General features: G+C 43.5%; 1 protein-coding gene across 2 annotated transcripts in view; it reads right to left on the bottom strand.

Moving 5' to 3' along the window:
- LCP2 (lymphocyte cytosolic protein 2) overlaps positions 1 to 24,020 on the bottom strand; it is a 47,674-nt gene that overhangs the window by 930 nt on the left and 22,724 nt on the right. For both annotated transcript variants that reach the window (XM_053566630.1, XM_053566631.1), the window contains 13 exons: positions 21,169 to 21,367; positions 18,662 to 18,759; positions 17,165 to 17,231; positions 16,968 to 17,051; positions 13,678 to 13,703; positions 13,555 to 13,574; positions 13,345 to 13,452; positions 11,918 to 11,961; positions 9,231 to 9,360; positions 7,797 to 7,846; positions 3,932 to 4,026; positions 3,235 to 3,312; positions 1,514 to 1,669 (listed from right to left, as the gene is read on the bottom strand). In XM_053566630.1, the coding sequence (XP_053422605.1) occupies positions 1,514 to 1,669; positions 3,235 to 3,312; positions 3,932 to 4,026; positions 7,797 to 7,846; positions 9,231 to 9,360; positions 11,918 to 11,961; positions 13,345 to 13,452; positions 13,555 to 13,574; positions 13,678 to 13,703; positions 16,968 to 17,051; positions 17,165 to 17,231; positions 18,662 to 18,759; positions 21,169 to 21,367 (1,155 nt within the window). The remainder of the gene's footprint in view (positions 1 to 1,513; positions 1,670 to 3,234; positions 3,313 to 3,931; positions 4,027 to 7,796; positions 7,847 to 9,230; positions 9,361 to 11,917; positions 11,962 to 13,344; positions 13,453 to 13,554; positions 13,575 to 13,677; positions 13,704 to 16,967; positions 17,052 to 17,164; positions 17,232 to 18,661; positions 18,760 to 21,168; positions 21,368 to 24,020) is intronic.

The raw sequence follows: 24,020 nt of genomic DNA on the forward strand, positions 1-24,020 counted from the left end.
TCCCTACCTCACTCCCAGTCGTTGGTAATGAATGTTATGCAGTATGAAGAATCAGGAAGTCAAAGGCTGACGGTGTCAAGGTGGTGTCTATAGCACAGCACAAGCGTTCTTTCACCGTCTCTCTGTTGTATCCCCACTGCCACCTCCACAATCACAAGGGCTCAGCAACCAAGTCCTTGCTTCCCTACCCTGGATCACCCTAGTCCTGATGGCCAGACTGGTAAGAGCACCATTCATCCTTCTGGGCATGTGTCAGAAGTCAGGAAGGTACCCTAAACAGGATTTCAAACTTCCTTTGAGACTAATCTGCTAGATGCCTCCCACCATGGCAGCTGCAATGAGTGGTTTGCATGGTGTGTTTCCACACTAAACCAAGAGAAATCTTGGAGAGCAAACACCCCTCCTTCTATGGGGTCTGTGTAGCTCTACCACTGTGAACCAGTGATTCAAACCTTGACCAAAATCATGCATTTTTCTGCTCACTAACATTACCGTAACTTAAAAGTAGTCAGAGTGAAGTGGAAGTTGTGGGTATGCTGTTTCTCATTCTAGAAATGTTTGATGCAGCTGGTCCTCCTCCTGGAATTAGGAACTTAAAAAGCATGTTTGGGCCATTAATTTTAGTTGTTAGTTTCATTTACAAAAAGTAGCTCTGAAGGTTTCTTTCCTTCCAATTATGATTACTCCTCAAAAAGTGACTGGCATGAAAATCTAAACCTCAGCCTAACAGAGAAAAATTATCTTTGGCAATTTGGCTGTCTTCGCAGAGCCAGCCCTCCATTTTCAGTAAGAAATAACACAGCAAATATTGCCACAGCAAATATTCTAGTTTTTTCTCTTTCCCAAGTGGTATCCATTTGAAATACATCCTTAGAAGTATACTGCAATCCACATTACAATTGTGTCACAGAGATGAGCAATAGCGGGGACCTGCCTACGACACAATCTAACTGGATTTTAAAATTTTTTAAATGCTAACTTTTCCTTCTGATTTTAAAACTTACCCATGTGATTTTAGATTATTTAGAATAAAAGATACGGCAGCACCCGTAGCTCAGTGGTTAGGGCGCCAGCCACTTACACTGAGGCTGGGGTTCGAACCTGGGCCAGGCCAGCTAAAACAACAATGGCAACAATAACAACAAAAAATAGCCAGGTGTTGTGGTGGGCGCCTATAGTCCCAGCTACTTGGGAGTCTGAGGCAAGAGAATCACTTAAGCCCAAGAGTTTGAGATTGCTGTGAGCTGTAATGTCATAGCATTCTACCCAGGGTGACAGCTTGAGACTCTGTCTCAAAAAAAAAAAAAAAAAAAAAATAGAATAAAAGATAGAAGAGATTCTTACAGCAGAAATAGCCATTGTAAACATTTTGCTTTATTCGCTTCCAATAAATGAATTAAGGGATTCAACTCTAAAGTTACCATATAGTATAGACTCCCAAAGAATGTTACAGCATGGCTCCTTGAAGATAATGCAGATAATTTGGGGGAAAGTTGAAGCTTGAAATCCTTACCTCTTTCCCTCGGAGTCCAGTTCCCAGCAAGTAAACTTGACTTTGCTCTTGATAACGGATCTGGATGTTGTAAACTTTATCTTTGTACAACACCATAAGGACGTACGGATTGGTTATTGTTTTTTTAGAGCTGTCTCTAACCAGAAAAGTGCCATCCTAAAAGGATAAATTCTTGTTATTATGAGAGCAGTAAAAGTCATTATTTTTGTTGCAGTAGACAACCTTCTAGGGATCTGTAAAACCTGTCAGTTACTGTTTGCGTCTCCTTGACTACAAAACCTGTCAGTCTGCCAACATTCAGTTTCCCAAACAACAGATCCCAAGTGTCATGAATTTTTTGGTTATCAAGAAAGAAGCAGTATAGATTGTCCTGGAGAAATTTCCAAGTCAACCTCTGTGAAGTCTGTTGATTAAAAAAAGGAATCTTTTTTCAGTAATTAAAAAAATAATAGGTGGTTTGAGGGGATAAAAGGCCAGGAAAAATAAAGACTTTATTGGTTAAACTCAAGATATATCTTCTGATTCCTGTGAACTAATTTCCTAACCTTTTGTTTTCACAGCTAGGTCAGGAAACACCCAAATAAATACCTATGAAATTCACCCCTTTAAAAACCTCATGATCTTTACTTTCATGAAACACCTCACGAAATTGAATGCAGGCCGTCTGCATTCTTATCATCCTTTAAAAAAAAATATTTACTAAAGTAGTGTTGTGTTTCATCCTGTACTTTAAATTTCCATTTAGTAAAATATTGCTATTAATACTTAATAATATGTATAATTATTAATAATATTAATACTGTAAAGATCTAATATTAAAATAGAATTTATTAGTAAGGACTCCTTTAAATGACTCCTTTTTCCTAACCTGAATCTGATAGCTTTAAATAGCCATCTATTTGTAATAATGGCTTTCCTTTGTGTTTTTTCATTCCAATTTAATCGAGCCAGTCAGATCAACTCTGTTAAACAAATATACTCTGGACCAGTGATTCACAATCTTGGCTTCAAATTAGAATCATCTGGGGAGTTTTGAAGCCTCCCAGAGCCCACACAGCACCCCGGACTAATTAAATCAGAATCTCCAAGTGACACCTAGGAATCAGGATTTTAGAAAGCTCCCCGGGGGGTTGAAATGTGCAGCTAAGGTTGAGAACTACTGCTGTAGACTTCAGATGTGACAGATAAAGGATCTTTGCTTTACCATTTTTGATAAATAGATTTAAGATTAAGGTTTGAGACCAGGCCACAGGAAATCTATTTAAGACCTTATTATTATATTAAAGGACTGGCTAGAAATGTCTGGGGGAAAGGGCTAAACATTGGTACCGTCTCTTCCAATATTGGTCCTTTCACATCTGTGAGGATGGCAATTGTGTGTTAAGAGAAAATGGAATTGGTAAGTTGTTGGAAATTTGGGGGGGAAGAGCGTCTCCTTCTGACACTAGATGATTCCTATAACGAGATGAACACTTTTTGTTAAAAAAAATCCCCTAAGATTCTGCTAACCCAATAACTGCCTAATTTAGATTTTTCTGTCAGCCAAGTGATTCTCAAGTCCTAGGACTATAGCTATGGATGGTGGGAGCTGCGAGGCTGACACCAGTGGCTCTCCCAGTAGCAACAGCACCTAGCAAAATAATTGACACTTAATACAAGCTAGTTCTTTTCTTCTTCCATTAATATTTATAACTATTTAAAAATAAACTATAGCACAATACCTGGTTTATCCTTCTAAGAGCAGCTTCTGCCTCTGTTCGAGTAATATAGGAAACATACCACTCTTCGTTTAATGAAGTCTGAAAATGTAAATTTTTAAAAACTGAATAAATTTTGTAGTTACATATGTAAGTGAAAAGAAAAGCCTCTGAGTAATAATTTCCACAAATCATCACCTCAATTCCATGAGATTTGAAACATGTGTTTTCTTAATTTGAATATAGAATCATTTAGGTGGGGGTAAATATTAATACAAGATACTTTGTGGGAACTGCTTTTTATCATGATACTGGTTGCAAAGGTAGCAGCGAATAAGCATTCCTTAAATAATGGAACCTCTAATCTAGAAAGATAAAGACATAATCACTTCTTCAGGTCAGTGTAATAACGTGCTTAACAAAAATATCGGATTAACGAACAGTTAACTATCCTCAAGGCCATAAGCTAGGAAACAAAAAGTAGAATTATTTTTCTCCTTGTTTAATGCAAAACACACATTTGCCATTGAAAGAGTCTGAAAGAAGACCAAGGAAAAAGAACATAGTTTTCATCCAGATCCTCTCTTTTAATTTATTTTTTAAATACAATAAAACTATGTAGTAATAAATGAAAGTACAAAGGAATGACTGTTCACTGGGAGTTTCTGATGATTCATTTGCTGGGGAAAACAAAGAAAAATTAAAACATATGATCTATTACCTCTTCTTCTGCAGGGGATGGGGGCGGAGGTTTGTTTGGAATCGGCAAGGGAAAGTTTCTGCCTTCAGCTCTGAGAGGCGGTCTGTTGCTAGAACCTTCAAAAATATAGCATTTTGAAAGTTAATTTATTGTAAGCCATTGTTTGCCTCTACCAAAGCACATTTTTCCTTCAAATTGCCTTTGTAATTGTTCCAATAATTAACATTTCAAGCAACCAGAACTTCAGAAATAGTCTTAACCTATTCAGAACCATGAGGGCTGCTCAGGCTTATCGTTATCAGGCCAGTAATACTCTGAGAGCACAGGGTCAGCATTGAGAGATTTCCTAGACGTACATGTTACATAATATAAAGTGCCTAGATCCATTTACCAAATAGTCACAGTTGTCTTAATGAATGTGAACATCAGAAAGAATATTCAAGAGACAGATCTTTCATAAACGCCTGTAACATCAGCATAATCACAGTGGCTTCCCAATGGCTGTAGCATCAGTGCAGTAATAAAGATAATTATGTTCTTAATGTTTTTACAGAAAGAAATGTGAGGGGCCCAAGACAAGATGAAATTACAATGAGAATATTGTTAGCTTTGAGAATAAAAGTTTGCTCCCTGCTGTTCTCAAGAGGTAGAACTGTTCAACTCACACAGAGGGCACTACAGATCATCTGACCTACCAAGAAGTCTTCATTACCCAGCACTTAACGCCTTATCTTTTCGAAAATTCTTTTTTATTCTTTTTTTTTTTTTTTTTCCCCCAGACAGAGTCTCACTCTGTTTGCCCTGGGCAGAGTGCCATGGTGGCATCACAACTCACAACAACCACAAACTCTTGGGCTCAAATGATTTTCTTGCCTCAGCCTCCCTAGAAGGTGGGACTACAGGCACACGCCATAACGCCCGGCTATTTTTAGAGATGGGCTCTTGCTCTAGCTCAGGCTGGTCTCAAACACCCACCTTGACCTCCCAGAGTGCTAGGATTACGGGTGTGAGCCACCATACCTGGCCCTTAAAACTCTTTTTTTTCTTGTTTACAGTTCCCTGAAACTTCATGAGAATGTTTATCTCAGCAAAGGTTTGATTATGTTGACTTGGAATTGTCAAGGCTGTTTTCTATGCTCCAGATAGCTATCAAAAATTGAAAAATTCTTTAAGTTCGATGTTCTCTTAGTTACTCACCAATTGTTTGTACATTCAATAAATATTTATTCAGTATTCTCTGTCTTGAGTAAGGCACTTAGTGTCTATTACCTTTAATTTACACAACACTACAAAATGGGTATCGTCTTCTTTTTTTTTTTTTTGAGGCAGAGTCTCACTTTGTAGCCCTCAGTAGAGTGCCATAGTGTCATAGCTCACAGCAACCTCAAACTATTGGGTTCAAATGATTTGCTTGCCTCAGCCTTCCGAGTATCTGGGACTACAGGCACCCTCCACAGTGCGGGGCTATTTTTAGAGATGGGGTCTCGCTCTGGCTCAGGTTGGTCTGGAACCTGTGAGCTCAGGCAATCCACCTAGCTCGGCCTCCCAGAGTGCTGGGATTACAGGTGTGAGCCACCGCACCGGGCCCCATCTTCATTTTGCATTTGAGTAAATGGAGGCTCAGAGTGTCAGCAAATCATGTGCTAGTAGTGGCAAAGCCAGACTTGTGCGTAAGTGAGAATTGCTGGCACACTGTAAATCACCTAGGCCTCAGGAATCTGCATGTTAACAAGCACCTCACCGTGGTTCTGCATCAAGGTATCACTCCATCTCCACCAAGGGAAGAGAGTGATGGGGAAGGGCTGACATCTCCTGAGCTCTGTCACCAGGATTATTTAAGAAGGCCTTCCTTGCTTCTAAATAAGCAGGCCAGGCTGGCCCTGTGCTGTCCAGTGCTTTCCTTGTCCAGGCTTCCCAGGCCTTGCTCACCTCTGTAATCCAATGCGTTCCCATTATAATGCTTGTAATCCAATATGTTCCCTTGCTCACCTCTGTAATCCAGTACGTTCCCATTATAATGCTCATTGCATGAATGAAATCTCACTAGCTAAGAGAGTAATAGAACCAAGGCCTGTATTGCATGGCTGATTTAGAGTTAAGGAATTATTCTCTTTCTGCCTCTGCACCCACAGGCAAGCATCTAATGTCATAATTCACAACAGATAAGCACACAACAATCTTTACGGCAGTCACTTGCCACCCTCAATCTCTAGACCTTCAAAGGCATTGCGGCAGGTGTGTGAACAATGCACAACAAAGCCTCTACCCTCCTTAGGAGCAGGTGTCTCAGCAGTCTTAGGAGAAAAAAATCAATTTAGATTAAGGCGCTATTCCAAAAAGCAATTAAGTATTTGTATGAATACATAATCCCTATTGCCAACTCATAAAACTAGAGATGTGTTGAATTTGCTTTCAGAAAAATTGCTGTTAAGCGAAGTATCTGGAACTCAAATGCCTACAGGAGAAGGTAGGTAACGCGAGCATGGGTTTTCAAAACGCAGTGAATTTGGGGGATTGTGGAAAATTGAAGGGGCTGGGAAACTAGGAAAACAAACTAGTGAATACAGATACCACCCCCTCAAATGCTTAGAAAACACTGAGAATTTAGTGGGTGCCACTGGGCTTGGCAGTGGGGTCTCACCTATGGAATGACACGTTCCACTGAGTACAGTGTTTACTCTCAAGCTATAATTCAACTGCACTAGTGTAGTTTTCTATTTAAAACACAATGGTGTTTCTGCACAGGACCCATGAATGCAAACAAAAACATGGTTTGTTTCTGCTTCTTAGCACTTTTTTTTTTTAATTTAAGTCAACATTCAAAAATTGGATAATTTCACATTAAGGACCATATTTTAACTGGTTCTTTAAAAAACATTGGAAAATCCGCCAATATTAGGCCAATTTCCTGGCATGATAAAAATCTTACTAGAGTTAGGTAAATTTCTATAGTCATTTGATAACAGTCATTCAACAAGCACTTCAAAAGGGTCTACTATGTACCAGTCACTTGGAAGGTTTTTTTTCTTTTTTTTTTTTTTAGACCGAGTCTTACTCTCTTCACTCTGTTGCCCAGGCTGCAGTACAGGGTTATTCGCAGCCTCAAACTCCTGGGCTCAAACGATCCTCCTACCTCAGCCTCAAACTCCTGGGCTCAAAAGATCCTCCTACCTCAGCCTCTCCAGTAGGCAAGTCTTTAAGGCTACAAAGCAAAAGTGAGTCCTGCCCTTTAGGTTTTGTTGCTCCTCAGCGTGGCCCATGACCTAGTAGTGTCAGCCTCAGGCAGGAACATGGTCTCACCCAGACCTACCAAAGTAGAACCTGTGTTTTAACACAATTCCCAGGTAATCTGTATGAACATTAAAGTGGTGAACACTCTAAGGAAATACTTACCATGGATATCCGGAGGTGGTGTTAAAATGCAAGTCCCTGAGCCTCCCTACACACAATACATGGGCATATTCACCAGGTAATCTAAAACTACAGACAAAGCCAAGCACTATTCTGAGCTCTGTATGGAAACAGCAAGGAGGGTGATGGAGTGTGTGTCTGAATGTGTGTGTGTCTCTGTGTATGTGTGAATGTCTGTGTGTCAGTGTGTGTATGTGTGGTTTTCTGTGTATGTATCTGTGTGTAGGTGTGTGCGTGTATTGAAATGTCCCTGTGTATACATACATGTATGTGTATGTGTGTTGTGGGATGTTTTATGACATCTCGTAACATTCCAACAGCCCTTGGAACGCTGCAGACATTTAATTAAATGCTGAGCGAGGAAGTCAGATATATTTTGGAAACAAAACCCTTGCCAAAGGCTTTGGGACAGGCTGGGAATCTAATCATAAAGGCACGATGGCTGGGGCAGGTCACAATAGCCCAGAGTACAAACCTTGAGAGAAGTAGGGCGGGAGAGAGGCGCTCTGAGGAAAACCACTGTTGCTGCAGAGACAGAAAAGAACGGGAGTTTAGTGGTGAGGGAGCTGGCTTAGGGACCAGAGCTGCACAAGCTTCTTGGTTTGCTATGAATTCCCCTGCTCCCCTCTGCACCTGGGAGCTGGGCAGAGGGAAGGAACCTGTCAGACATATTTTACCACCATCTTGGAAGGGCCATCCCCAAGTCTAACAAGCTTCATGAGCCAAAACAACAGCAACAACAGCAAAATCTACCCGTGTCAAGGACATTTACAAGTGACTTTAAAAATTGGCTGCCGTTTAAGGCCTTTCGGTTCAGAGAATGGCAGAAGTCTTCTGAGAAGGGGACTTCCCTTTTGGTAGGCAAATATGTTACTGGACAGGTCTTGGGAACAGAGACTGCCCAGGGCCTGAAGGGCTGCAGGGTGGGAGAGAATTGCGCACTAGGGGCGCTGCAGCAGAGAGAGGCAGCATTGTGGGGCGGTTAGAGAAGGGACTTAGCAGGCTGAGCTTAGCAGGCTGAGCTTAGCAGGCTGAGCAGTAGCTCCCCACCCACCGCACAGCACAACGTGAGAGGTGTTTTGTGAGAAGGGAGGAAAGGGTTGGGCCCAGTGTCGGAGGTAGCAGCTGCCTGAGAAGCATCCAGCATGGCCCAAGAAGAAACCAGCAGGGAGGATGAGAAGAGCCGCAGAAAATCAGGGCCAGAGGCACTGGGGGAGGGGCAGAGGACACGTAAGACTCCTTCCAGTTGGCTGCCTGGGCTGGATGCACCTTACTGCAGGCTGAGTGTCCTACAAGGCAGAGGGGAGGGAACAGAGCTTCTCTCCCTTTGGACATGAAGGCCCTGGGGGACACCAAGAGGAGGCTCCATGGCTGGTTTGGGGATAATGACCTGGACCTTTCTCCTGTTCAGGCCTCTGCCTCTGGACAGCCTTATCACGAGTCCTGAGACACACTGTTGTGGGGAAAACGGACCTGCTAGGGACAGGGTCTGCAGTGAACTCGTAGCATCTGTCACGCCCAGGGCACATCTCCTCAGTCTTCCCAGCCACATTGCAGAATGAACTGCACGGACGTAACCAAAGTTAATGGAGCTTCTTAATGACGGTTGTTCATTTGATTAAACTCACAAAGTGAAAGCATTCTCCATTTTTTGCCAAAGGGTCCACTCTCTCTGGAGTGATCAAGGGGAAAGTCAGTTCCTGCACCCCTCTTACACCCAGCAGAGCCTCGAGAAGTAACACACCATTCTTAACTCTCCGCCTGGGTTCGTTTCTTAACATCTAAAATGTTCGTATCCCACCACGTGCTGGCTCATTCCTTTCTTCCTCCACCGACTTGCATTATTACCTCAGTGTCAGATGAATTCAGATGTTACTTTAAGCTAGAATTCAATGAGGGAGCTACAAACCTTTCTGGAAACACTCCAGGCATGTGAGAGGAGGGGAGAGAGTGCTTGGGGTTTGGCTTGGTAGATCTTGAAGGGAAGGTGTTGGAGCTCATAGGAAGTAGCGCTGGCTGGGGCAGAGGCCTTTGATGCACTGTGCCAAAGTGAAAAACATTGAGGAGATTGTCAGGACCCAAGTGTCTCTAAAGAACATTCCAGAACTGCTCCCAGCATCCCACTCTAACTATCGGATGACTGCCCAAACAATCATCCCACTTAGGAAACAGCTAGTATAAAAGCAGACACAAAAATCTACAGATCAGATGTAATGAGAGAGTGGGAGTGGCAGGAGGGACCCCAACCCCTCACGGCTTTCCTAGATGACTCATCACCCTTGAGTGCACTTTTAAAGTGCTGCTGTTTATATCATTCTCTGTTATATAGATTTATATTTTCATTTTGAAATGCTAACTTGGCAGACAATCGTCAACTGAAAACACGATTCCCAAGTTTGTTTTGTTTTACGAAAATCACAATTTTATGTTATCTCATTCATCTGCAGTTACTGATTCTTTATCTACATGCGTCAGAGGGCATAAATATTAGACATTTCTCTATCAAACCATGCATACACTTTTTAATGTTGCTGTACAATTAAGGAATCGGTTCTGTTCCACATGAATTTAACAGTTCTCTTTGGTAATCCAAATAATTCCATTTTACTATAGTTGTGCAGTATACCAATTGACCTAAGTCTCCTTAATACTATTTCAACAGTTATAATTGATTCTATAGGGTTTCTGTACTCAGCAATGCCACTTGAATGCCTGAATGGAAAAATGAAAGAATGAGTTATAAGTTGTAAAAAAAAATTTTTTTGAACATACCGTCGTCTTCATCCTAGGCAAGGGAAGGAAAAAAGATATTAAAAGATGTTAATGTATCATCAAAATACAATTTCTAAAAGAAAAACTGCATTTCTCAATCAAATAAATGTCTCCGTTTCTTTCTTTGGCAGTTATGCCTCTTTATAATAAATGTATTGTGACAGATAGCAGAACTTGCTGAGTGGTTTAAGGTTTCTTAATACAAACAGTCATCTAAGGACACTCCAATTTGAGGCTCTCCTCATGTGCTTAACATGAAATAGATTCAGAGGTGGCTAAAAGGGCCCAAATTTATAATAATATTAACAATATGATGTGCTCAAAAGAATCATACACAAGGTTTCATTCAGGAAATTCTCATTTTACAAATGGAAACACGACCCTCAGGAAGGATTCCCAGCTGCCTTGGCCAAGGGTTTCAGAATCCAATTCTACCCCAATTTTGTCTCTTTAATGAAAATTTGCTACCATTAATCCCACCACACATTGAGAGGAGACAAGAGCACAGCCAGAATTACTCATGCTCATTGGCCAACTGGGAGTCCAAGGTCTGTGTAAATAAACACACAGGCACTCAGGGCCCCCTCCCACACTGAAATTGCTCTTCAGCGCTGTTGCAACCATGTCCTATCTGGTTTGAGAATATACAAGTACAACACCCAGATTCCCATGACAATGAGTGTCAATAATTCCACAGGCTGGAAACTTGGAATGTAATGTGATTGTCCCTGTCCAACCTTACCTCCACATTTTTCCTGTGTCTCTGTACCCAAGCCTTCACTGACCCTGCAGACTCCACAGGCATTACCATGCCCTCCTCAGGACATTCCCAAGGCTGGAATACACGTCGGCTTTCTTCTAGGGTGACTCTATTCTGTGTCCTCCCTCATCTAAGAAGTCACCACTGGCTCCTTGACCCAGTGGACCACCTCCTTCCTTAGCCTCTACATAGCATCCCATGACTGTGTGCTCTTTACCACGTGTGATATGAGTGTGCCCGTCTCCATATCCCAGCACTTGAACGTGCACAGCATCCAGCACAGAGCTATGCAAACTGCAGGCTTTGGTGGGCTGAGAGCTTGAACAGGGGTGGGGGGCTGATGGCCTTCACAGGGCTTATAGTAGACAGCACCGCAGACAGACCTGCATTCAGATCCTGGCTGTTTATTAGCTGTGCAACTTGCAGAGAGTATCCCCTTCTGAGCCTTAATTTCCTCTCAGTAAAAGGGAACGGGTGATTCCTCATTCGTCATTAAATGCAGAGTATGTGGACAGCTGGTGGTGCTACCCATTCTGGTTTGCCCGGAGCTGAGGGAGTTCCTGGGATGTGGGACTTTCAGTGCTAACGCTGGGAGCATCCCAGGCAAACAGGGACAGCTGGGAACCCTGAAGCAGCTAGCATAGCAATATGCACATGGTAAGCCATCAATAAATAACATTTCCCCTCTTCTTCAGACCATGGAGCTACTGACAGGAGAAATGGAGGCTTTGGAAACTTGAGTGTGGCCCAGACTCCTGGCCACCCCTCCCTGTATCCTCCCTTTCTCTTCCCACACTCACCTCGCTAATTACATCGTGTAATAGGGGTGTAACCAACCCAGCCACCCTGGGTGCTCTCCCAGGGACAGGAACTGAGCAGCACAGCGTGACAGGCTCTGGGAAAAACCCAGCCCCCAAAGGTGGAGGCAGCAGTTCTCAAGAACCTTCTGTGTGCAGGGCCCTCCCTGGAGGGAAGGAAGGACGGCAGGAAGGCAGGATGCACGCAGTCCTGGCCTCCATGGAGGCTTCTCTGCCTTCCCCAGGGCCAAGCTTTTACAGAATGACATTTTGTACTTACATTTTCTCTTCTGTCTGGTCCCCATCCATGCCTGAAATGAATTAGGACAAAGTAAAAGAGCTGAGCACCATAAAGAGTTCCAAACAGCCAGCCTCACAATATAGTTTCACTTAATGGAATAATGAGAAATCAAACCCACTGAGCTGTGGGAAGATGGGAAGCAACACATCCCCCCACAAAGGCAGGGGAGAGGGAACTGGGGGGGTCGGCTTCCTCCATGTGCTGTCCTCACTGCAAGCTGAGCTCGGCAAACTTTTTTCCTGGGTAGCTACTACAGCAAATAATTACATATATATATTTTTAAAAAGGTTTAGTCAGCAAACTAACTCTTTAGTAGCTATTACATTTCCCTGTGCCATTGTTTCTCCAAGCAAATGAAAACATTTTTGGTAATATTCTCCTTTGCTGATGTTTTAAAACAGCCCGTCTCAGGGCCTACCCCTTGATGTAAAGAGAAGACAGCTGGAAAATGTTGCCGCTTTGGGACTTTTCCAAAGAGGGCTTGGTGTGGTTGGACAGAGTTGGTGACAGCTGCCATAGGGCTGTGCAGGTGTCTGCGCTGCCTGGCCCTTGGCAGAAGGGGAGGAAAAGAACAATATGCTGCCCCTCCTGAGTGTCAGAAGCTCCACACTTCACCATCTCCTCCTGCGTTCATTTAAAATTTTATTTTGTTCGGGAGTTTTTTGCATTTGTCTGATTTTGAAAAAAATATTACACTCCAATGTTGTCAAACTCCATGACTAAGGGTTTTTTGAGCACACTCTAGCCTTGGCCTTGATTTAATTCCCCTAATAGCCAAGGAAGGGTGATAGTTATGAATCCTGATTTCACAAATGAGATTAACAGAAGCTTTGGTTACATCCTCAGTAAGCAGCAGGGTTGGCCTGACACCAGATACATTCATGCCATTTGGTACAAAGGCATGACTTTATAGCAAAGTTAGGAAATACTAGAGCAGACTTCAGTAAGCTGCACTTATCAAGTGTAGTTGAACAGTAAGGAAGATGCTTACAAAGACCTAAAAACCTCCTCCAATTATTTTCTTTCTGCTACCCATATTGAAAAGTAAAATGTAAGAGCAGTTCCTGGGCACTGTGAAGGCTTTGCTATAACAGGGTAGGGAAACTCAGTCAAAAATGGGACTGCTGTAGACAAGGTCTCCACAAACAGCATTCACCCTCCCGGGTAAACATATCTACTCACTTCTCGGCTATATTCCGTTTGCTTCAGAGACCCTGGCACTTTACCTCCAACCTGGGAAGCCTGAACATTGCTCAAGACACAGCGAGCAAAGGAGCCGCCCCTCTCGGGAGCACCCACGAGTCTCAAACCCGTGGTAGAGCTAACACTGGGCAGGCTGTCTAGGTCATCCGCTCTGTTGGGATGACAAGTTCAAGCAACACAAGACAGTTACTTTGGAACAGGTGGCTTCTTCGCCGGCAGGGGGCTACTTCTTTCATGTCTTTCCGTGGTTGGTGGTAAAGGAGGCTTTTGTATCTTGGATAAAGGTTCTCCAAGAGGCCTGTAGAGTTCAGAGAAAGGATGTGTGAGAAACAAACTTTGCTGAGGCAGAGGTCTGTGGAATATCCCGCGTCCCTCAGGCAGATGCGACAGAAGCTCTTACCTCCCTGCAGGAATGGAGGGCTGCAAGACAGTAGGGAAAACGTCTGAGTGTCCAAGCACTTTTCAGAGAATAAGGACAAAGATGCAAAACAAACAGAAAAGAAAGAGGAGAGAAACCACCTACCTTGTCAGAAAATGCTGGTTTCTTTCCTATAAATGAGAACAGACAGGCCTTGAATTCAGGACTTCAGAAGCATGAGGTTTAAAAACATTGTTTGAGGAAACGATGAGTCAGTCTGAGCTCTTAAGAGGGCTGCTTATTGTTCCAGACTTCAGGTCTGAAACATTCCCTTCCAGAGGGATCAGAGGGATCAAGTTTGCTCAAGGTCACACAGCTTTGTGTACATATAAACAGTCTCGTGGACTCTTTGCTCCCCAACATTTTGCTTTAGATAACTGATGGTCACAAAGATTAAAGTCTTCTTGGGATTTTATGCCTCTTTCTTTGGTCAGAATATTTTTTTGTACAGCCTAAGTTTTATTTTCATATCTAAAATAAACCCATTTGCCATGGAGAGGCTAATGTTTCTTCAGTCTTGGGGAGCACTTGATATTAAATTACTCCACTTAGTTTTTGAAAAATCTTTTTACTTGGGGAAGAGAGTTTCAGGGGATTCTCCTGGAGTGCTGCAAATCATTTGTGTGTTTTTTTATTATTATTTTTTGGCTTGGTTTTTATTTGTTTGTTTTACTTTTCTTTTAGAACAGATGATATTCAGGCTCCCTGAAGAAATACCAGATGTACATGAGAATTCTGCATTGCAAAATGATCTGAAGCAATTTAATTTGTGTTCTATCTAAAGTCCTCCAGATAGGCTCTTTGTTTTCAACGTGATAAAAGTATTACTAACAGGATTCAGCCAGGTCTAGAAGCAAATCCTATATGACCTTGAACAAGTTATTTAACGTTTTTGAATCTCAATTTCATTATCTCTAAAATGAAATTATAAGTTAAAACCCTACAGGTTTGTTGTGAGAATCAATTGACAATGTATATGCAGGGTCAGGCACAGGATGATAAAATCTGATACTATGAATTAAATCATTCTTGTCACACCCAAATGAAAACAGAGTCAAGAAGCCAGGGAGGGGGCAGGGAAAGGATGCACCAGGACACATAATGTTGCTCCAAAAATGTAATTCTCTGCAAGTCTGGCAGCTGGGATTGCCTGTACAACCTCAAACTAGTTTTAACTAATACTGCCATGGTCTGCTGCAACCCTAAGGCTAATTTTATCCATTGCCATCATTCCCCTATCAAAACTTGCCAGCTCCCCCAGAAGCTTACTAGTGCCAGTAAGCTTTCCCAAAGAGTAATATATAACATTTCTGGTTTTTGTAACCTCCAATCTTCTCTTTGTTCTTCGGAAATACCAAAGACCACCTGGTCTGTGTGTATGCCCTGAATTGAAATTCTTTCCTCCCAAATAAAATGTTAGATTTAGAGATGCATCCCTGCATTTTTATTTCAACTTTGACATGATCCATGTGGGCTGACAATTGTGAGTTACCGTCCTTTCTTTTCCTTCTGCCTACATCTAGGTATGGTTATCACCCCAGCAGGGGTGTCCAACCTGCAGCCAGGGCAAGGAATTATTTGAAGACCATTTTGCTTATCTGTGGTGACGGATATTGAAAAAGTATGCATGGACCTTTTCTTTTGCTCATCACATTTGGTTAGTGTTTGTGTATTTAATGTGTAGCCCAAGAGAGCTCTTATTCTTCCACTGTGCAACAGAAAAGAAAAAAGGTTGGACACCCCTGCAAGGTGAATGGCAATGCAACCTGCCTGGCGTTGCATTTTCACAACATGACTTATTCTTCAAGGACCACGATATGTCCTGTGAATATTGTCCCACTGGGAAGAACTCATTGGCTGGCAGGAGAGAGTTTTGATGGTATAAACATGTTTATTATTTATAAAATTTTAGTTTGGAATAAAACCCTTACTTTAGAGGGACACCCAGAAAACTTAGATTTCTATCCTCTGGCGTCAGTATACTTTTTGTATATTCTCGAGGCATGTGAGGAGTCTCATGTTGAGTCTGAGCATTATAAGAAGACGTTAATTCTTCGAAAATATCAAAGAAAAGGGTGTAATTCAAGAGTAGAACAGGAATTGTGAGAAAGGGGTGTCTTAAAAATAATCTTTTTGAAATAGAAAACAGAATCTTTTAAAAGACAGAGGGTGATTGTGAAGGAGCTGACATCAGTATTCCACTTTTCTGATGTCTTGGCTCAGAGCAGTGAGCAGGATTGGGATCTGAAGTCAAATCTGTCTTCATTTTCACGTAATCACACAGCTATGCAGCAGACTATTCCAAACCAAAATAGCCAAGCGCAGCTTTGGGTGACTCAGTGGAGCTGTGATGCAGGTTGGAGAAACTGCAACAAGCGGCAGCCTCAAATCCAAGAACCGAAAGTTGTTCTGCTGACAGACGGGATTGAGGCCACAAAAGGCTGAATGCCTTGCTCGGAGCAAACCCAAGGAAGAGCTGGCATTCCGGGATCCTCATCCATTCAGTTTTAGAGCTCCTTCCCCAGCCTCACTAGTCCACAGCAAGTTAATTCCAGAGTCTTCAACTGCAGCATTATGTGGTGGAAAACAGCAGTCACTTAGAAATCAGAAAGACCTAAGTTTGAACACTGCACCCATATGTGCAAATTTAGGCAAATCATCCAACTTCTTTGAGCCTGTTTCATCAACTGTAAAATGGGGATAATAATGCCCCTCCTTTGCTGGGCTGGCATGAGGATTAGAGATAATGTAGGTATATTGGCTGTAGGTAAGGGGCTTGCCCCATAATAGTTGTTCAATAAATGTTAACTAAGTTTTAGAGTTGAATTGAAAATAGCGCCATGTGGAAATAGCTGCAATACAAGAATTTTATAAATTGTGGGGCAAAAGGACTGCAGTATACCCAGCGTTTAGTCAACTGCATAATACAACAAAATGACCCTGACATTTGAATAGCAACTTAGAGTTTTATAAAGCACCTGCCTTATAAATTAAAAGACTGAGTTCTGGAAAAGAAACACCCCCATGGTCACCAGACCTCTTGGCTCAGGTCTTCTCTCTGCCCCGTGGAGTCTCGGTGGAAGGACAATGAGATGTGTGTACACAGATTACACACATCACGTGGAGAAGCAGGCACAGCCCAGGAGCTGTACAATCAGGCTGATCTGTGTGTTGGTCTCTAACGCCACCATCTAGCAGGTGAGTGATCTGGGGAAGTTTTACCTCTTTGTGCTTCTGCTTCCTCACCTGTAAGATGAGGGCGATTCCGCTAGCCCCCACCGCATAGCATTGCTGCCATTGGTAATGAGGCGGTGCATGTGCAGAGCGTGTAGTAAGCGCTCCTAGTAATGCTGACTGTGATCGCTGTGCGTCACCCGTACATACATCATACCCACCTAGTGTGAAGGGCTCTCTGTCAAACGGAGCTAATGAACGGTCTAGTGGAGGTTTTGTGCTTCTGTCTATCGAAGGAGGTGGCACTGGAAGGGAAAAAGACTGACATCAATTAAAAGAAGAAGGCAGTAGGCTGGGGGTGGGCTGCGGTGGAGGCGGGGCAGGCTGGTGGGCAAGAGAGAGCAGCCCTTGTACTTACACTTGGCTGTTTTGTGGTTTCTACTTCTGCTGGGCTCCTCGTGGTTGGGCTGGGGTAGGGGTAGTGGCTACATCAAAAATGACCCAAATGTTAGGAGGCATATTCAATAGATCTGACAGTTCTACTTCCCAAAATACATCTGGATTTGCTCACTTTTTCCCATCTTCATCTCCATTTTCCCTGCCCACGAACCTGTGCCTCCATTTCTGAGCTACTGAGGCAGCCTCCTCTCGGAGCCGCCTGTTCGACTCCCTCTTATGAAAGCTGTTTTCTGCACGGCGCTGAGTGAGTGTGCCATGTCCCTGATAAGCCCTACAGAGACTCCTATGGTCTGCAAGGCCCTGCCTGAGCTGACACCTGTCCATACTCCCTGCCATTATTATGTTCCCTCTTTGGTGCCCACACAGGGGCTTCTTGCAGGTCCTGGAAAATCTCAAGCCCTTGCCCTCTTTGGCATCTTGGCACTTGTGTTTTGCTCTGCCTAGAATGTTCTTTTAGCTCTTCTCACAACTGGCTTATTCTGTCCTAGCTCCTTGTCACCTTGCCGCCCACCCTCATATTGCCTAGACCTCCCTAACCACACACAGCTACTCAAATCATGTCGTTCATACATCTGTTTACCTACTAGTAACTCATCTTCCCCAACCCTAGTAAAAGCTTCATGAAAGCAGGGGCCTTATTTGTTTTGTTCACACTCTACCCTAGCACCTAGAACACTGTTTGGCATATAGTAGCTGCTCAGTAAATATCTGTGGATGGAATGATTGAATTCTGCATCCCAGTAGTGGAGGTGAAGGTCTTCAAATTTCAAAAGCACAATGCATTTACAGACAAACCTGAGAAGAGAACGTATTGCCAGCTATTGACACCTTAATCTGAGCTCCTCCGTCTCACTCTGGGAACTTAGTAGATCCACAGAAGCTGGACTTTGTGTTTGAATAAAGAGGGAAAGGTTCGAATAAATAAAAGGTTTGTGTTTGAATAAAGAGGAAAAGCCGAGTTTGCCTGCTCTTTCTCCCTAGACTCATTGTCTTGTAAACCCGCTGTCTGAAGGCATTTATTTGTCCTGAAATTTCGGAGGGGTGTGTGTGTGGTGGGGGCACCATTTGGCCAGCAGGTGGCGAAAGTCTTTTTGCAGGACAGGAAGACCGGGTACCCATCGCAATACCAGCGGGTGCACTGGACTTTGTTGTACAGTTTTCACGTCTTTCAAAATAATACCACAATGAACACTAGAAGGGGAATTTTTATTATACGAGTAGTTTATATGTTTAGGATACAAAGAAAATACCACTAAGCATAATGACATTAATAGAAATCGGCCGTACTTCACCCAGAGAAAGAAACAGTACTTGGTATGCGTTTTCTCAGCCTAGATACAGTCTTCACCGACAAGATTCGAATTAGATAAAAATGTTTGTGGTTTTCTTTCCTCCCTGGCAGAGAAACCAAGCCAAGTGGACACAAAGTACCATGAAGGAACAGGGGGCTGCCTACCGAGTGATTCCGGCTGGCCGGTGGGGGAGGCATGGCGGCCATTGGTCTCTGCGGGGGCACCGGGGGCTGCTGGGGGGCCTTCCCGGATGGTGGCCGGTCTGTGGAAACGCAAGAATATTACAGTGAGAGAGTGTCGGTCAAGTTCAGGGGCCTCCAGGAGCAGACCCAGCGCCCTGGCGACGTGGGCGTGGGAGGCCCAGTCTGGATCTGTTCTGGGTCCCCTTCCCTTCAAATGCTCTGGGCTGTGCTCTCCCGGACACTTCCTCCTTTCACTCATGTCTTCCCATAAAGGGAGGAGCTGTTCCCCAACTCCTGTTTCTAAATCACAGGCATTTAACTGGGACCTAGACTTGCCTTGGACAGAAACTCACATTGTTCTGATTGCTACAGAAGTATCCCAGTCTAGAAGCACAGGCTGGCAGTGTCCTACCCCTTTGACAGGGAAAGGCCAGAGTCTGGCTATCAGAGAGGAGAGCGAGCGAGTCAGGGCCTGCTTATGTTTTGTGTCCTAGACATCTCTCTTGCTTACCCAGTCCCAGCCTGGGAGAGGCATGGCTCTTCCCCAGAAAAGGGGCTCAGAGCAAGGGCCAGCCTGGTCTAATCTCACCCCACTGCCCCACACTGGCCATGATTCAGCCCCTCTAATACGCCTTGCTCCTTTGTGCCTCAGGGCTTTTGCAGGGCTGTTACTACTGCTTCAAATGCTCTTCCCTTACCACATCCATCCTTGTTTAGCAAACTTCTATTCATCCTTTATTTTTATTTATTTATTTTTTTGAGACAGAGTCTCACTATGTCGCCCTTGGTAGAGTGCCGTGGTGTCACAGCTCACAGCAACCTCAAACTCTTGGGCTTACGTGATTCTCTTGCCTCAGCCTCCCTAGTAGCTGAGACTACCAGCGCCTGCCGCAACAGCCAGCTATTTTTTTGTTACAGTTGTCATTGTTGTTTAGCAAGGCCGGGCTGGGTTTGAACCCACCAGCCCTGGTGTATGTGGCTGGCACCCTAACCACTGAGCTATGGGTGCTGAGCCCTATTTATCCTTTAATATCAGCTTAAATCACAGCTCCTTAAAGTAAGCAAGCCCAGAGAAGGTGTCCATGAGAGCCTCTGCTCCTGCACTTATCTTTCAAACTCTGTATCATGGTTTAATTAAGTAACTGGAGGACTCATTAGTTTGAGGCTGCCTCATGCAGTGGGCTAGGAATCCCTTAGAGAGAGGACTGTCCTGTTCACTCTGCATCTTCGTAACTGGTACACGGGAGGTGCTCTGCAAAACTTTGTTATTCATTTCTTCTCTGGACCTCCACTTCCCTGTACACAAAACCTGCCTGGTCATTGTTGTCACTATCACATACAGTCCTTGAAAGTACATAATGAAATACTGAGACAGCATGAGTGAAAGGGCTTTAACATTGGAAAGGGTTATACAGCATAAAGCATTAAACAGTATTAGTTTTTTGCAGTTTTGATTGTCAACTTAGCTCATACCCTGATGTTATTCAATACAAGTCACCACCACTGTACGAATGTAGGCCCCATAAGGCAAGGCCTGTGTCTTCTTTCCTGATAATTTCCCAGAACTTAGCATTGGGCCTGGCTCCTAGTAAGAGATTGATAATAACTGTTGAATGAGTAAATCAATGAGAGAGAAGTGGGCTGTAAGGACAGAGAGAGACCCCCTCCAAGGCTGGGACTGGGTGAGCAAGAGGGGCCCCCAAAGCACAAAATGTTTAACCCTTTCCGTCACTCACTCTCACTTACTCACTCATCTCTCTAACAGTCATGTTCTGGCCTTTTCCTTTCATTGCCAGCCTGTGCTTCTGGTCTAGGGATACTTCTGTAGCAATCAGAATAAAATTCTTAAATACTATCTAAATTTTTTAAATGTTATATTCAAACCCCACTAGATGCCTTTGTGTTTATTCTGACAGTATAGGTGGTAGTGCCACGTAACCATGATTTGGTCAAAAGGTGGGGAGGAACAGGAAAGTACTCTTGAGTTCCTGAGTAAACCACACATTGAGTTATAACTGCCAAATACCCGTAAGTGGCAGCTCAATGTTACTACCAGCTACCACAGGCAATGATTTATTTGCAGTATTAGTAATCCTACTCATACCAAGCTCATACCCTGATGTTATTCAATACAAGTCACCACCACTGTACGAATGTAGGCCCCATAAGGCAAGGCCTGTGTCTTCTTTCCTGATAATTTCCCAGAACTTAGCATTGGGCCTGGCTCCTAGTAAGAGATTGATAATGACTGTTGAAGACCAAGCAAACCTACGTGGTCTTTACTATTATTATCCTATTTCACAGATGAGGAAATTTAGGCCCAGAGAGATAAAGTCATTTGCCCAAGCAACATAGCTGTTAAGAAGCTGAGCTACTATTAGCACCCATAGCTTTCTCCTACTTGAGCAAGGGGGGTGTCGGCCTCCTGTACAGCAGTGGTAGCTCGGCTGTGGGCTGCCGGAGTCAGAGATCAGAGAGAAGGCCCTTACCAATATACATGGAGTTGGTGTTGGGGAAAGGCTTGGCAGGCAGGATGGAGCTCTGCAGAGCTTCCTCATCGTTAGAGGGTGGCGGCTCATAGTCAGCGTCATCTGCCATGGGTGCCTCTTCCTCCTCATTGGGAGACTCATAGTCACCGTCATCCTCCCCATCCTCATCATCATTGGGACTTTCATAGTCATCTTCTTCCTGCCAACACAGAGACAGTGACAGTGCAGTTTGTAGAGGTTCCATGGCACTCCATGTGCCTGTGTCTTCTCTCTGGGAAGCCTCACAATGGCTCACTCCTGGGACAAGCAACCTGAGGTTGTTGCTCCCATTTTACAGATGAGGAAACTGAGGTTGGGAGCACAATATCAGGGGTTCAACAAGCCATGGATTTGGGACCTCAGTCAAGGTCACTGACCATTAGGCAAGTGCCTTTTCCTTTTCACCTTTGGCACAATAGAGAAAAATAGAAGAAATGGGAAGGGCACTGGAATAGGGGTCAGGAACAGGCTCTAATTTGAGATAACACACTTTTTATTCCAGGCATCACCAAGAGAAAGTCTAAACACCTGGACCGTCTTATGCTACTAGTTAATTGTCACTTCTGTCCTCAGCGTGCCTGCATTCAAAACATTTCTTCTTATTATAACCTAGTACAGCCAAGAGGCTCCAGCTAATGAGGAAAACCAGGTAAACAAAGCCTATTAATTGGAAAGCAGATTATGTTGTATCAGGGAGGGAACAGTCAGGGGCTGTGCATCCCTTTTCAGTGAGAGTTGAGTGTGTAGGAACAAAATCGAATTCATGAAATCTAAGGCTGTATTTAAAGTTGCTGTCTTGGAAACAGCTCTCTGAATTTAGGGTTTTTATTGTATTTTACTTGTGCTTCTTCCTAGGTCTCAGGGAAAGTAAGCCCTAGGTGCTGGGTGCTTGGCTTCGAAGCAGTGAACAGTCATGGTGATGACCTCTAAGCAGAGGCCACACCATCAGCTGCCACATCATGATGGTTCATCACTGTCTTGCCAAAGTCCAAGGGCTTGTCTCTGTAGTCAAGGACAGTGTAGAAAGAAGCAAGGGGAGGGTGTAGATTTTCAAGGAAATGGAGGTATCAACATCCTAGAAATCCTGACAGCTTTGACAAATGGCTTTAGGGACACTGCATTTAAGTTGTTCATTTGAGAAGATTCCTGCATTTATTATTGAGTTCAGGAATATTTAAAAAAAAAAAAAAAACAATAACCAGTACAAAGGCAAAATGAGGGATGAATATCTTCTCAACTCCATGTTTAGTAAGGTAGGAGCAGGTGGACTGAGCCCCTGAGGAACAGCACTTAGGAACAGTGGCCTCTGCAGGGAGGTCTGCAGCCGGGTGACCCTCTCTAGCCCCAGCTGGCTCCTCCTCAGCCTGTCCTGCCCAGACCCATTGATCCTGGTTTTATACCAGCCCTTTACCCCATAAACCTTTCTCAAACAACAGACTTTACCTCTCTGCTTCTACAACATTTTTTTTTTCTCCATCATTTGGCCCCTAAATTTGTACTCATGGTTTGGTTACTAATCATGTTCTGCCATATGTGTGTTAAGGTAAATTAAGATGGAGGATAGACCCAAAGCTGACAAAACTGGCTGGGCTTCATAAGGGACCTTTACCTTGCTTGATTTGCAAACATAAGCCATAGTTAATTTGAGCTATTTCTTGTAAAACAACTTATTAAGCTCAACTGATTAGAAGTAACCAACAAACTTATAATCTTAGAAATTTTCCAGCAAGTTAATCCAAATGAAATAACTTTATAACTTTAACCAAGTATTTTCTTGGTCTTTCTTCTGCCTTCACTTTATAAAAACTTATCACTTAGGCTTCTTCCCTGGTGCCCCTTCCACTTCTGATTTGACCGCCTGGCTCATTAATTTTTTGCTCTAATAAACCCTTTACAATCAGATTGTGGCTCAGTTACCTTTTAAACATGTGTAATCTATACTGTAAAATGCTTCCAGGACTGGGTTCTTAATGTCCATTCACCTCCCTATGTCCCCCTGTGAAGAGCTGGGCACACAAATGGAACTACTCAGTTTTATAAGTGGGTCACTATGAAAGTTTTGAGACAGATTATATTCACTATTTCGCTCCCAAGAAACACAGTCAACAGCATCTTTTCTGATTCACTGGAGCGATTGCTGGAAGGCCACTGTGTTTGTTTCTGTCTGAGCACATTTTATATTGATTTTTATTTTATATGGATACATTATCTTGATTTTTGGGTATCTCAAAACTTTCATAATGGCCCACATAGCTGCTAGTGACTGAAAACCAAACCCTTGGTGCACGGAAAGGATGGAACTCCTCAGGCTGAGCATGACAGGGGCCACGTGGCAAGGATTCAGCTCTGCGGGAAAACAGAAGTATTTGGGGGGAACTCTGTGCTTCTCTACCTGTGTCCAAAGTAAATCCTATCACATATTTTTGTTTTCACGTAGAAAACACAAACTTAGCTAAATTTTTTTTTTTTAATTAAATGCTTTCTTTTATCAGAATCCTAGTAGGACAAGGGACATTTTTTTCCTGCTTTCTAAATGCACTACAGGCGGCTGCTTACCAGAAAGACCACTCAACTTTGGTTGGGTGACCTGGGTCCCAGGTCTGCCTCTAACTAGCTATGTGGCTGTACACATGTCATTTTCTCCCGTGGGCTCTGATGCTTCATCTGTGAAATGAATAGATCAGGCTATGGTCCATTACAGAGCTCTTAGCCCGGGACCTGCTGCATGGGTGGTGATCATACGTGTGGTTTCTGGGGAGGGATGTACAGAATCCATCCGACTCTCAAAGGGGTCAATGGGACTCCTCAAATGT

The sequence above is a fragment of the Nycticebus coucang genome, chromosome 17, assembly GCF_027406575.1.
Source record: "Nycticebus coucang isolate mNycCou1 chromosome 17, mNycCou1.pri, whole genome shotgun sequence".
Taxonomy (NCBI): domain Eukaryota; kingdom Metazoa; phylum Chordata; class Mammalia; order Primates; family Lorisidae; genus Nycticebus; species Nycticebus coucang.